General features: G+C 40.6%; 1 protein-coding gene and 1 non-coding gene across 2 annotated transcripts; one reads left to right on the top strand and one right to left on the bottom strand.

The window, feature by feature from the left end:
• Positions 1 to 1479: 1479 nt before the first annotated feature.
• On the top strand, positions 1480 to 1594 carry LOC126016857 (U5 spliceosomal RNA). The gene has a single exon (XR_007498543.1). It is a non-coding gene; the product is annotated as a U5 spliceosomal RNA (small nuclear RNA).
• Positions 1595 to 3062: 1468 nt separating this feature from the next.
• On the bottom strand, positions 3063 to 14943 carry SPA17 (sperm autoantigenic protein 17). The gene is made up of 5 exons (XM_049778361.1): positions 14866 to 14943; positions 13748 to 13924; positions 7074 to 7144; positions 5068 to 5148; positions 3063 to 3185 (listed from the first exon to the last, which is right to left on the bottom strand). The coding sequence occupies exons 2-5, from the start codon at positions 13899 to 13901 to the stop codon at positions 3063 to 3065; spliced, it is 429 nt and encodes a 142-aa protein (XP_049634318.1). The 5' UTR covers positions 13902 to 13924; positions 14866 to 14943.
• Between the last annotated feature and the right edge of the window lie 114 nt (positions 14944 to 15057).

Here is a 15057-nt window from a genome sequence, read left to right on the forward strand (position 1 = left end):
AAGGGAAGAAGTCATAAAGACATAGGGTGAAGGGGTGAGAGAAAGATGCAATAGCACATAGCATTTTGTAGACCAAAATAAAAACGTTGGCTTTTATCCTTAGTATTATTGTTCATGAAACTGGGGGAGTTATTTTTCCTCTTAATATACCAGGGGTATATATACATATATATAGTTATAGATATAGACATAGATATAGATATAGCGTATCTCAGAGTGACTAAGGCATCTCCCTTCAATTCTTGAACAGCTGGTCCAGTGATTCAAAGTAAGGATCTGAGGACTTTGTACTGGTGGGATCCTGGAGTGCTGGGCATTACCAGCTCACTTGGCAGAAACTGGCAGTGTTTGAGGGTCATATCTGGTGATGCTCGGTGACCAGTAGGTGCTAGAGATTAAACAGGGGTTGCACCAGGCTGCCTTAATCCCTAACGCTCTCTGCCTCTCAAGACATTTTCAGCTGAAGATGAGAGTATGATGTTATGAGAGCTTTTGTGTGTGGCTTTTTTTAAAGATCTATTTCAAACATGATGTTCTGTGTGGCTCTGGAGAAACACTTAAAATACTGTGTTGCATGAGAGAACAGATTTTCACTACAAATCTCGGCACCCAATTGTGCTCTTTCCAGTTTTCACTCATGATTGGAGGCATAGTCCTAGCCTGATCTATGGTCTAGTGGGTAGGGTGAGTGCCTTGTATATAGCTGTCCCAGGTTCAATTCATAACAACCCATATGGTTCACTGAAGTCTCACTAGGAGTATTCCTTGAGCTCAGAGCCCCAAGAACCACTGTGTATGAAAATAAAAAAGCCACAACAAAACCAAAAACCAACTCTTCTGCCCATCCCCACCAAAAAAAAATCAAAACAAAGAAATTACCTTAAGAGGAGCATATGGCTCTGGTGGCATTGTCAGGCATTGATTTAAATTTTTTCCAAATGTTACAAATATAAGATTTTGAGGATGGGACACTGAGGCCCATTCTGTGTGGACAGCTATGTCTTCATTGAAGGGGACAAAGACACTATTACATTGAAGAAAATGTGGAACATGGTGGTGTGGAATGAGGCACATCAAGAATAATCACTTCTAGAGATTCAATGTGATTTATAGCCTTTTTGCATGAAAATGAGGATGAAAATGTAACTCTAAAGATAAAAACTTTGGAATTGGAAGAACAAGAAATCCAAGTTACAGATAAATGAGTTATGTACAAAGAGAACCACCCCCACTTAGAAATAGAGGATTTTGGTACTTTATAGCTGTACATTCTTCTGAGGAAGTTTTTTATGGAAACTCAAATACTGCCTGAGAAATCACCACTAGATATATTTCTCCCAAGTATCATGAATTTTAAATATATTTTATATAGAACTATAGCTGTTATTGTTAACTATTATTTTTGTTGGCTATAGTCTTATCTCTAATCAGAACACAATTTAACATATCAGAAAACATTAAGAACTATTCTTTTTTGTGATACTCTGGTTTCTCTTCAAATCGCATAAATCTTTCGCCTTTTACTAAAGATTTCTGTGGAGAGGAATGATTCTGAGTCGTTATCAATTTTTTGAGGCCTTGCTTCAGTAAGGCTAAAAAATAAAAAAAACCTATTTTTTGTTTGTTTTTTGGGTCACACCTGGCAGTGCTCAGGGGTTACTCCTGGCTTCACGCTCAGAAATCACTCTTGGCAGGCGCGGGGGACCATATGGGATGTCAGGATTCGAATCACTGTCCTTCTCCATGCCAGGCAAATGCCTTACCTCCGTGCTATCTCCCCGGCTTCATTAAGAACTATTTTTAACAAAAAGTGAAAGTCTCAGGCCAGAGAGATAGCATGGAGGTAAGGCGTTTGCCTTCCATCCAGAATGATGGTGGTTCGAACCCCAGCATCCCATATGAGCATAGAGCCAGGAGGAACCCCTGAGCACTACTGGGTGTGACCCAAAAACCAAAAAAAAAAAAAAAAAAGAAAAAAGAAAAAAGATAAAACAGTGAAAGTGTCTATTATCTATTTTCTACTATTACTTTATTATACTTTTAGCTTTTTGGGCTACAGCTAGCTGTGCTCAAGGGGCTACTCCCTATTTTTATACTCAGTGATAACTCCTGAAGGGGTGTGGAGGACCATAAGGGGTGCTAGGGATCAAACCTGGATTGGTCATGTGCACAGTAAGCACCCTCCCTACTGAACTCTCCACAACTACTTGTAAGACATGTATATCTTAAGTTCATGAGGGACAGTGAGTCAGACACAGAAAAGAACTATTGATTCTATCACAGTTAGACTCACCCAGAGAGTTTAGCAGCAGACCCCCCTAGATAAGCACAAAAACGACTGCCATGGTTTCAGCCTTCTCACAAAGTAGAAAGCTCTAGACCTTGCCCCCAGAGTCTAACCTTCACTTCATGTAGGTAGGTTTGCAGTTAAGTGAAGGTGCTTCACTTCACCCAGGAGGCCTGTCCACAGGGCTTTCTTATTCATACTGGAGCAGCCAGCCTGCAACACACCCATTCTGAGCCCATACTTTCTCTGTAAGAAAACTCAACCACACAGAGAAGATGGCGACTTGGAGCACGGGAGTCTCCCATCTTTAAGGGCACGGCTTACTGCCAGTACAGTCCTGCCTGTAGGTGACACTCCTTTAAGACTACCTGTCTTTGGTGTGTTCTCACTCTTAAAAACCTACTATTAGGGAAAAAAGTTCCTTGTGGACCTGTATTTGTGTGTCTCTGCTGATTGGCCCCTCCATGGCAGTGAACCAAGATGACACAATCTCAGGGCTATGAGGAATTGGGAACTGCAGCTCTCGAGATGCAATCTGAGGGTCTTTAGGCATAGATACAATAGTAAGACTCAGGGATCTCAAGGAAACTGAGAGGCATGTGTTCAATGGCATGTTTATTAAACAAAAGCTCACAACAGATTTCCACAACAGCAACAAATGTTATTTCACTACATCAAATCTCCTTTCGGGAAAATGACAATCAAGAGACGATGGATCTGGGTTATTTTTCCACGTGTTCTGGGGTGGGGACGAGTGCCAGTGAGGCTGGTCTTCTCACTTCTCGTCTGCTTTCTCAATTTTCAACTTCTTAACCTCTCTTCGAGCTCTTTGTCCTCGGTAGACGGCTTGGATTTTGAGTGCCGCTATCCCCCTCTCTATTTCATCTTCAGTTGATTCCTTCATGTAAAGGAGACAGACACGTCTAAAATAGCTCATATTTTGATCAATAAAAATAAATATATCGGGGCTGGAGAAATAGTCCAACAGGAAAGGAGCGTGCCCTGCAGTGACTGACCTGGGTTTGGTCTGTGGTACCCCATATGGTTCTCTGAGCACCGCCAGGAATGAGCCCCATGGGCACAGAGCCAGGAGTCAGCCCTGAGCACCCATGGGGGCACCTCCCCATCCCCAAGCACATGCATTTAGTCGGTTTAGAGACGGGGTGATGCTGAGCTCTTCTTCGAGAGGAACTGTATGTTTGTTAGTTGACTATACACCAAATGGTGAATGCCAAAATAGCAGGCATTGTGTTTTGTCATTCTTTAATAAGTTTCTGCAATAAAAGATCATTGCCAACTTCCCCCTCCAAAATAGCTTCTATACAACAGTTTCCTGAGAAATAACATGTTTTCTGGGGGAAAACAAGAAAACTTGAAGCATTGTGAGATGTCAAGAATAGTGAAAGTGCTGTTTCAAAATAATCATGGTTACACAGAATGAATCCGAGTGTTAATTTATTAGTTTCCTAAAACATCTCTCTCTGTCTGTCTCTCTTTCTCTTTCTCTCTCTCCATCTCTCTCATCCCCAACCTTCTTGTGATTCTAAGTCAGCTAGTTGGCAGTTCAATGAAAATACCTGATTTATTTTCTCAGTCTTTTATTGGGGGAATCTTTGGGTGGTTGAGCCCTAATCTCCCATTACACCTCTTTAGCCACACACCTAGCCTTATAAAAGTCCAGTTAGAAGATGAAGCATCATGTCTTTCAGGGTAATTGGGTGCACTCTGGGGCATTAATTATTGGGTAATTAATTTGGACATTAAGACATGAAAAGGGGGGCTGGAGCAAGAGTACTGTGGTTAGGGCTTTTGCCTTGCAAACAACTAACCTGGGTTTGATCCCATATGGTCCCTTGAGTACTACTAGGAGTGATTCTTGAGTGTGAAGCCATTGTCAGTTTTGGCCCCAAAAGAAAACACAAAACATGAAAAGGAGCTTTGTATCTTGGCATTGTAAAGGATGTAGAGGCATTGTAGAGGGTGCATGTGTACTAAGGTTAACTTAGCTGTTTCACATGTGTGAAATGGTGTTAAACTAAGCCCTATGTTATTATGGTGATCTTGACAATCCCACTGACTTATTTCAGGCTCCCTAAGTGGCGTGAGAGGAGCGGCATTGGGAGAGAAATATGTGCTGTCCTGATGTCTAGAGAACTGGCTGCACAGGCCACTTGCTAGATTATCTTTGCAGGGGACCTCCCTAAGGTGTTATTGCAGAGGACGGGCATGGAAGTGAGCCAAGCTGACCTCTGCCACTCGATAGTGTGGACAGTCCCATGTGAGGAAACTCCCCAAATGGTAGATGAGTCTGTCCAAGAGAGTCCAATAGAGGGTCGAATAGAGCCTGTCTATTCCTGGGGAGGTATTTCCATTCACTGACGTTATTTTCCTTTGTTTTTGGGCTAGCTCTGGCTGTGCTCAGGTTTTGCTTGGGGGGGGGGTATCTATAGTGCTGGGGGTAGAAACAGGACCATGGCTGAAGTGGCCACATGCGAGGCCACTTCTATTTCTATGACTTCTTGCCCCTCTACTGACATTCTTGAAAGAAAAGAACTTTACTTTTAAGGTAAAGAATGAACATTCCTTTTGTAAAGGCAGGGAGGGCTCGGGTCACTTACCAGTTAAGATTATCATCTATGCTAAGTCTCTGGGAAGCCAAAACACAATTTTACCACTCTGGCTAACAGATCAGAGACATATCTAGAGCTCCATCGTTCTTTATGAATCATGAGTTCTGTCATTCTTTATGAGCTAGTAAGTACATGGAAAATCAGACTTACAATGGCTATTGTAGGTGTGGCCTTTGGGCCAGTTGCTTTGGGCTTTGTTCCAGGCTCAGGTACTTCAGATACTTGTTGATCCTGAAGAGAGAGTAGAGATAATGTTTCCAAAACATTGCAGTCTGGGGATGAACTGCTGGGCAGTAAGTGCCTTTCTTACTGTGAAGCAGCGGGAATAAAGCACATACTGAGTTTTCAGTAAGGAAAGGAGTGGGGAAAGAAATAGTAAATGAAAATTCTTAAGAAATTGGGAGTTCATATGCATAAATACACATCAGAGTTCAAGAATTGGTAAAAAAAAAAGTGTTCTTTTATTTTTGAAAAGTACCTGCATCGTTTAATTCTAAAGCCCCACTTTATGTGAAAAGCTAAGCATTTTAATAAATGAGAAATGAAGAGTAAAATTAAGATGCCAACAGTTTCTAAAAGAGGAACATACTAATTACCAGTGTTCCACAGTGTAAAGTAAAATAGACTTTTAAATGAAATTTGTAAGTAAAAATTAAGGTAAAGTAGTAATGGTTTAATTAGAAAAGAAGAGACCAGCACAGTCTTTTTTTTTTTATTTGTTTGGGGGTCACACCCTGTGGTACTCAGGGGTTACTCCTGGCTTTACACTCATAGTTAATTCCTGGTGGGACTCAGGAAACTGATGGGGTATGGGTAGAGCCCTGCTAGGCAGCTTGCAAGAAAAGTGCCTTATTTGCTGTTTTTTATCTCTATGGGGTCAACTCTGCCAAATTTGACTTAGCTACTAAACTCTTCCTTCAAATAGAGGTTCTAATTAAAACTTATGGGAAGTGCTTCTTTAACCCCTAAAATAAATTTAAGGGCATATACTTATTGCCTTTAATTTAAGTAAATCCAATCAAGCCACTAGAATTTAAAGAGGAGGATAAAAATCACTGTATAAAATTACTGTGTAACAAAGATCCACATTTTCAACATGATTCTGCTGATTTCAATAAGGCAAGAGTAGAAATAAAACATGAGTAACAGAACCCAGTTAAATGGAAATAAATAGAACACCCCTCTATCTGGCAGACACAAATGGATGAAACTTTACTTTTTGAACTCATGGAATAAGTGACAGCCATTTCCCCAGGAAATCCCTAGGGCTACTGTGGAGTACCATCAAAATGTGAACTCGATTAATTCCTTTTAATTCTATAATCTTCTGGGGCCTTGTGGTTAATGTGTTATCCTAGTGTCTCAAGAAGTGCTTTTCAGACTTTAATGAGCTAACAGTTGATTTGGGGATCTTGTTAAAATTCTATGTTGTTTCTGGTTTGAAGCCCTGGAATAGTAAGAGACTGAATTTCTACCAGGCTCCCATTTGCTACCCATAGTGCTGGATCCCACACAGCCTTTGTCATCCATATTCCTCACCCTAGACTACAGAACACAGGGTTTTGAACGACCATTTTCAAGGAATGTCCATGACTAGAGTCATTCCACATACAACAGAGAGGCATTGATTCCTTACATGTAGTATAGCAGCTTTCACTGCAGGCCTCTGCCAGAATGTGGGACTCTGGATGAGAAAGTCTGGGTCTGAAAATGCTTCTAAGGAGCACACAGCTTCATTGCTTAGAGAAAATGATACCACTGCCATCTTTAATGCTTAACAGTCTTTCGTAAGCTGTCAATGATAATTAAATAATTGGATGTGCCATATTTTATCTGAAGAAATAGCATTCATTACTTCAACAAATATTGAGGATCTCCTTTTCCTAAGTATGGTGATGCTCCATAAGATTTGAAGAATAAATGACAATAGTAATTATTCTATAATGTTCAAGTACAGTCTTTCTTCAAATCATCTTTAAAATCAAGCTGTAAGCAAGTCAGATATCTTAAAAGAAATTGTCAAAATGATAAAATCACAAGTAGAAAGGTTAGGCGACATATGCCAATTCAAGTTTTTAGGATTCTGGGGAGAGCCCAGTAGTCCCTGTTTGGAAGACAGGGAGAAGAATAGATCCAATATTTTTCCAGGGTCCTACCTTGAATGCATGGTTGTTATAGAAGCGGTCATCTACCTTAGCCCCCCATTCTGCAGGATCACAGTTGGTTTCTAAATGACAAAAATAGAATAATTTTGAACTCATTTATTAAATTAAGTAATGAAGTAAATCTAGTAAGATAAAACAAGTTTTTTTTTAATAACAGGGCTTTACTGACAGTTAAATATTGATTATGTAACCTACTGTAGACATAACCAGTTATTATTAAATAAATGATGAATCAAATGTTAGATGAGCCCTTGGGGGATATTTAGAGTGGCAATAAAAATATAATTTATGTCTTCAGAGAATGTGTAATAAAATGAGAGATAATATGACAGGCTAATAAAAATGTTTTAGCTTCTATCTACATTTTTTTTTTTTTTTTGGTTTTTGGGCCACACCCGGTGACACTCAGGGGTTACTCCTGGCTATGCGCTCAGAAGTTGCTCCTGGCTTGGGGGACCATATGGGACGCCGGGGGATCGAACCGCGGTCCGTCTCCTAGGCTAGCGCAGGTAAGGCAGGCACCTTACCTCGAGCGCCACCGCCCGGCCCCTCTATCTACATTTTAAACACATCAAAATGTATAAAACTAAATGTGCCAAATAGTAATATGATTTGGGAATATTAAGAAGAATGAAAGATTGAAGTTTTTCTTATTTTTTTCTTGTATTGATGTTGGGCCATACCCTTCTATACTTAGGGTTTACTTCCAGTTCTGTGCTCAGAAATCATCTCTGGTGGGGTTGGGGGACCACATGAGGTACTGGGGATCAAAACTGGGCTAGACATGTCCTAGGTAAGCACCACATTTGCTGTACAATCACGCAGACCCTGGGGAAAGTCTTGAAAAAGAAGGTGTATCTCTGAGCACTGCTGGAAGAGAGGCCCAGAGCAGCTCCCGACTACCATAGATTGGGCACTAAAAAATCTAAAATCTGATGGTGATGGGGGCTATAGAGATATCTTAAAGGGCAGGAGCACTTGCTTGCCTGCAGAAGCTCTGAGTTTGATCCTCAAAATCATATAGTTCCCTGAGAACTACCTGAGCATAGAGCTGGGAGTAGGTCCCAAGCATTGTATGTCCCCCCACCACCCAAACAAGTAAATAAAAAGGAGGTATACCCTGAATTCAATCCTAGTACCTCAAAAAACCCAGTGAAATAAAAAATAATAATGAAGTAGGTATATAGTCAGTTGACATGAACAGGAAGAAATAAACACTTAATAGTATGTACATTTATATGTTTTGTTTTGGGCCCATACTCTCAGGAACTACTCCTCTGTGCCCGAGTTGCTCCTGGTAATTCTATGGGAGAAACAAATGTGCCAGAATTTGATATGGGAGAAACAAATGTGCCAGAATTTGAACCAAGTTCGCTCACATGCAAAGATCATCATTATTGGTGATTATTATAATTTTGTTTTGTTTTGGGGTCATACCCAGCAGTGCTCAGTGGTTGCTTCTAGAGGTGCTTAGGATCACACAGGAATTAAACTGTTCAGTCACATGGAAGGCACTTACCTTCAGCCTTGTACTATCTCTCTGGTCCTAGCTTGCTTTCATTAGCAGTTACAAAATGACAGTGGTTTGATTTTGATTCGAGCATTTTGAAAAATTGAGGTATTGTGATTCATTACTTCTGTTTTTCTGGACTACTTAACACAGAAAAATCCTGTCTTGTCAATGATTAGGCTATTTTGTCATAGGGTTCTTTTTTTTTTTTAATAAATTTTTTTTTTCGGGCCATACCTGTTTGATGTTCAGGGGTTACTCCTGGCTAAGCACTCAGAAATTGCCCCTGGTTTTGGGGGGACCATATGGGACGCCGGGGGATCGAACCACAGTTGCGATCTTTCCTTGGCTAGCGCTTGCAAGGCAGACACCTTACCTCTAGTGCCACCTTGCCGGCCCGTCATAGGGTTCTTAACAGAAGATGCAGGTTAAGGGTTTGATTCTTTCCCCTCTTCATCAGTTTTCAGAATAGTCAGTTAGCTCCCTACCATCCTCTCAAGGTTTTTAAATAATTAAAAAAATAATTATAAACTCATGAATACTTAACATTCAGGGAATTTAAATCAGTTACTGGTGGTTACTGTATTTTTTTTTTTTTCTTATTGATACTCTGTGAAAATTTGACCATTAAGAGCTTACTAGGGTGCTGGATGCTCCTGAGTCATTTGGAAAAAAACTACAGATATCCTAAGAGCTAGCTTTTTGATATGCTTATTATTGCAAGATGTTCTATCCAGGTTCCTATTGTTTCTTGCCCAGTTCGTGGAATGAGCTGGTTTTCCCAGCAGGTCCAATGTCAGGAAAAAGACAGGGAGAGGCCACAGTCCAGGGGTAGGTAGATGTTCGCTGACACTGGCTTGGTCACAGGTTTGAAGCATTTTAGTTTTGAGCCACATTAGGTAGTGCTCAAGAGTTTACTCCTGGGGCCGGAGAGATAGCCTGGAGGTAGGGCATTTGCCTTGCATGCAGAAGGATGATGGTTCAAATCCCAGCATCCCATATGGTCCTCCAAGCCTGCCAGGAGCAATTTCTGACTGTAGAGCCAGGAGTAACCCCTGAGTGCTGCCGGGAGTGACCCAAAATCCAATAAATAAATAAATAAATAAATAAATAAATAAATAAATAAATAAATAAATAAAAAGTTACTTCTGTTCTACACTCAGAAATTACTCCTGGCAGGGTTGGGGGACCATATGGGATGCTGCGAATCGAACCACCATCCGTCCTGAGTCAGCCACGTGCAAGGCAAACACTCTAGCGCTGTGCTAGCTCTCTGGCCTCTGAAGTTAATTTTTTAAAGATTTATTCTTTCATTTAAAAATATGAGGGGTTGGGAGATGGTTTAACGGGCTGGAGCACATGCTTTGCATGCAGGAGGCCTGGGTTTGTTCCGTGGTGTGATCCCCTGAACTTCACTGGGAGTGGCTTTACATTGAACTGGTGGGATATCCTGAGTGTCACCAGGCCTGACCACAAACACAAAGAGGGACAGAGAAATGAATTCTTGGCTGACTGGGGAGGCACACTGGATACCCCATCACTGAGCATGTCCTGCAGAGGACTCCATACACAACAGAATTATTAGTCTATTATTTAAACCATGGTATGCCTGTGTTCTAATGTGCCCACAAATTTCTTCTCGAGAATGGAAATCTGGGTAGCTTCTTCAAATAACAATAGACTAGAAAGTGAGGAGGTAAAATTTCTGGGACAGAGACTATATATAATTTTGGTAGAGTCCTACTTCTCCTCTGGGAGATTTGATCATTTTTATCATCCTCCCCCTTAGCGGTATGGATGAGTGTTGCTCCCCTCTGACTTCACCTAGAATAAATTGGCAAAATTTTGCTTCTTAGCCAATCTGATGGATTGGGGTGGTCATACTCTGCTATTATGCATTCGTTTGTGCATGTTTTCATATGTTGAGAGCTACATGAATTAATTTTTCTGTGAATTACTTGCTTATCTTATTTTGTTCCTTTCTGCCTATTAGGATTTCACATGTGCAGGGTGTACACCCTACTGCTGAGCCACATCCTATCTGTTTGCTCATTTCTTGCTCAATTTGTGCTTTTTATTTTTGGGGGAAGGAGTCAGCTGGTGATATTTGGGGGCTCTTCCTGGTTCTGAACTTAGGGGTTCACTAGCAGTAGTGCTGGGGGTCTCCAGATGCAAAGTGTATGCTCAGCACACTAAATCTTCTTACCAGCCCTAGAATACCTTTGTTAGGCCATGAAACCATTAAGATATAAAACCAAATGCAAGTACTATTTTCCTTTTTGTCATTTGCAGTTTTATTTTCCTAATGTTGACTTTTACCATGTAAGACTTTTCTTTTTACTCTTTTTGGTTTTGTGGTCAATACCTGGTGGTAGTCATGGCTTACTCTTGATTCTTTGTACAGGAATCTCGGCTGGTAGTGTTTGTGGGACCATATGTGGTGCTGAAGAATGCATGGGGTCAGCCGCATACAAGGCAAGCATCTCATCTTCTGTTCTATATCTCTGGATCTGAAAGTTTACTTTTCTGTTTTGTGTTGTTTTGGGGCCACAGTTGGCAATGCTCAGAGGTTATTCCTGACTCTGTACATATGCAATTACTTCTGGCAGTGCTGGGGGACCATATGGGATATTTGGTATTGAACCCAGGTCAGCTTTGTTCAGTGTAAATGCCCAACCTGTCACTCTGGCCTCTGAAAGTTTACTTTTATGTTCAACATTTTATCATTCTTTTTACTAATTGACTAATATTTTCTTCTTTTATAGGATAGGGAAATTTGTCCATTTTTCTTCTACTTTTTTTGTAGCATTTAATTAAAAATATTTAACTCTCCAATTTAGAATTTGTCCTGGTGTCTGATTTAAAGAGTTGATACAGTTTTAACAGGGATCCACCTGGTAGTGTCCGGGAGTTGTTCTACGGGCAGTCCTCAATGGAACAGGTGGTGCTGGGAATCAAAACAAGGTCACAAGCATGCAAGGAAGTGCCTGAACCCTTGGACTATTTCTGGTCCCAATTTTATCTTTTTTCATCTCTACCTCAATATTTTTTGTTTGTTTTTGGCACACCTTGTGGCACTCAGGGGTTACACCTGACTCTGAACAGAGAAATCACTCCTGGCGATGCTTGGGGGACCATCTGGGATGCCAGGAATCAACTCCAGATGACTGCATGCAAGGCAAATGCCCTACCTGCTGTGCTATCACTCTGCCCCCTACCTCAACATCATTTGATAAAAAGTCCACTTTAGGTCAGGAGAGATAAGTCAGTGGGCTTAAGTGTATTCTTCATGGGTCTGATCTCCAGCATGCCACAGTGCCACCCTCATGTACTGAACTAGGAGTAGCCTCTGAGCACTGTTAGATGTGTCCCCCAAACCAAAAGAGGTCCACTTTTTTTTTTTTGCCTCTAGTGATGGGTTACTTCTTATGTCATGTGCCAACATGTTTCCTGTCCCAGATATCAAAATTAAGACTAGCAATTAATTTACCTATGAGTAATGCTGGTAGGGCGCATGACACATACTTGCCTAGAGATTTTTTTCCTTTTTGGAGAGACAAAGTATTTGTACTCATTACGTCATTCATATTGGATTTTATGTGAGTGGAAAAGGGTGTGATACTTATACATTCTTTAAATAGTTGTTCCAATTTTGTATTAGACAATATTTAGGAGACCTTTAACCTGAGTGACCAATTGTTTAACTGATCTGATATCATAATGTGGTAATAAGGACTCAAATGTAATGGGGTATTTATTTATGAGGTCTAATGAAATAACGGGTTAAATATTTTACTGCATAATTATAAAACGAATGTTATAAGAACAATTAATGTTTGTCATTCACTTCTGATCCTATAAGATTTCTCTTAATAGTTTTTCATCTGGGCGTCAGTTGAGTTTCAGATTGTACAAAATATATTCATACTGAGTGGAAATGGAAAAGCCCAGTAATAATCAGGAAAATTGGAGAGATTGTGAGCTCTGCCAGGGTGGAGAAAAGGTGCCAGGGTGATGGGCGGGTAGAAGTGCTTGCTGCAGTTAAGTGCTGTTTCAGTTCATGGCTTCAGGAAGGCTTCCCTCCCTGGCACATACTCATCTAATATGGAATATTTATTTGCCTGTAGTTATTTTAGTCACCTCTCTGCTGGTGGAATACTATAATCAAAAGTAATGATGATGATACAAAATGATCATTCTAATCAAGAATAGTAAGGTTTTTGGTGGAAACCTATAGCTGTAATTATTCTTGTTTTGACCACTGACTGGGTCAGGTCTCGACAGCCATGAATATTCAAGGCTGGGGATCTGAAAATTCCTTCCATCTACAGAAGTGAAGAAATGGCTTTTTTGGCTCATAACAAAAGAATTAATGTTTGTATGCATTTTTGTTCTCAGCAGGATGGGACTGTGGGGGTAGAAAGGACATAAATTACTTCACACAAGGTGGAGGTTTATCCTTCAAAGCCTTTTTCTTCTGCCTTTTTTGGTAAACCATATCATGTGTCACAAAAATATTGATTTAAGTCATGTAGAAAGATTTCCCCCTAACGTTTAAAATATTAAACTTAAAAAAAAAAAGTAACTGTAGTAAAATGCCTGTCTCAAATACAGGCAGGGGATGGGTAGGGGCATTGATGGTGAGAATGTTGCACTGGTGAAGGGGGGTGTTCTGTTAATGATTGAAACACAACTATAATTGTGCTTGTAATCATGGTGCTTAAAGAGTTTATATTAAAAAAAATAAAATACTTTCAAGTAAGAACAGGTCCATATAAGGGAAGCCACAAAGTCATCTTGCAGGGAGAACAGAGTCCATTGCTTGGGCTGCCCAGGGCCAGTTTTCTGGGAAAGAAGAAGAGAGGGAGGAAGAGATTTCTCAAGGCCCCTTCCACTCAGTGTGTTGGGAGAATACAAGGAAAAAGGTTGGTGTGATAGAGGCTGGGAATCTTCCAGAATGTGAAACCATGAGATTTAAGATAACCTGTAACAAGGCGTGTGATTTAAGACAGCCAGACCGTTACTTGAAGCAACCTGCCTTTGTAGGAAAGCTTTCTGTGGACTGCAAATGACCTTAAACAAGTTTTACTGACAACCAAATACTTAAGTCTCTTAAATAAAGGAAAAAAAAAAAAAGGCTTTTATAAAAGCTTACTCTCTCTTTTCTCTAGAAGATTCTCAAAATATGCTGCGGCAAAAGCTGGTATGTTGTCCGGTTGCTCTCTGAGAATTTCACGAGTCAGCCCTTCTAGAAGACTCCCAAATCCATGTGGTATTCGATAGTGGGTATTGGAGAATGGAATCGACATCTCCTTGCAGCTCCCTATTGTACCTAGAGATTCATTAAAGGCGAATTCTTAAAATAGTTTGGAATTCACCTTATGTTGCCACCACTATGATGACAGATCATTTTATGGAACCCACATTTCCTTCAGTTAATTAAAAATTAAAATAAAAAACTTAAAATTTTAAATTAAATTGAAAATATTAAAATTTTAATCAATTTAATTATTTAATCAATTTAAATTTAATTAATCTAAAAATTAAAATAAAAAACCCAAATTCACTCATATCTTCCAAAGAAATTAGAATTCTTTTTTTTTTAAGAAATTAGAATTCTTTATCATTCACTAGGATATTAAATACACACCGACTTAAGAGGTCAGCTCAAAAAAAAATTAAAAAAAAAAAAAAAAGAGGTCAGCTCATTTTCCAAAGAAAATCTGTCTTTGTTCAAAGGAAATTTGTTATCCCAGGGGAATTTTAGAGATTGTGATGATTAAAAATCCAACTATAAATGGCTGAGGTGACTATTTCAGGTCACGGTTAAATGTGGAGCCAAATGAAAGGAAAAGGGACCCCAGGGTCCCTTGTGGAAATGAAGTGGTTTCTGTCCCTTTCCACTTGGGCAGCCTGAGGGGTGAGAACTGGAAACTTTCAACTATGGAAAGCAAGGTTGGAGGTGTGTGTGTGTGGGGGGTCTTTCATGTCACCCAGCCCCGCGAATTAGGAGGCTTTTCTGCTATTTTCTGGGCTTGTTTTCATTGAACCTTCCCTGCCCAGGTTGGGATCCAGCCTAGCTGTCAGGCTCACCAGGGATGGGGAGACCAAATGAGATCCTGCAAGAGTTTGGAAGAGAGACGGTGGAGGGGGGGATCAGACTCTCCTATGGAGAACCTGAGGCTCCCCCAGTCCCGGGGGTGTCGCAGGACCTGTCAAAAAAAGGCCGAGGTGAAGGTTTGAGGCGATCACATTGTGGGGGAACCGCCTCACCTCTAGGATCGCGCAGGACTGGGACGGATGGTTCCGGATGCTTTTTCTCGTTGCTGGGGAACCGTTTTTTTTTTTGTTGTTGTTCTTGAAATGAAACTACGGTGGCCGAGAAAGGAAGCGCTGGGAGGGCCGGAAAAAACGGACAGGCCACGCCCCTTCCCAAAGGCCACACCCACCACCCTCGACTTCTCC

Source organism: Suncus etruscus, chromosome 8, assembly GCF_024139225.1.
Source record: "Suncus etruscus isolate mSunEtr1 chromosome 8, mSunEtr1.pri.cur, whole genome shotgun sequence".
NCBI classification, from domain to species: Eukaryota; Metazoa; Chordata; class Mammalia; order Eulipotyphla; family Soricidae; genus Suncus; species Suncus etruscus.

Bases quoted from the DNA above. Each gene is read 5' to 3' on its own strand.
- SPA17 (XM_049778361.1), bottom strand. From the start codon at position 13,901: ATGTCGATTCCATTCTCCAATACCCACTATCGAATACCACATGGATTT. The intron at 7,145-13,747 runs GTAAGCTTTTAT...TTTGTCATTTAG, and splicing joins TCTTCTAGAGAAAAGAGAGA to AAACCAACTGTGATCCTGCA. The intron at 5,149-7,073 runs GTAGGACCCTGG...CTCTCTCTTCAG, and splicing joins ATAACAACCATGCATTCAAG to GATCAACAAGTATCTGAAGT.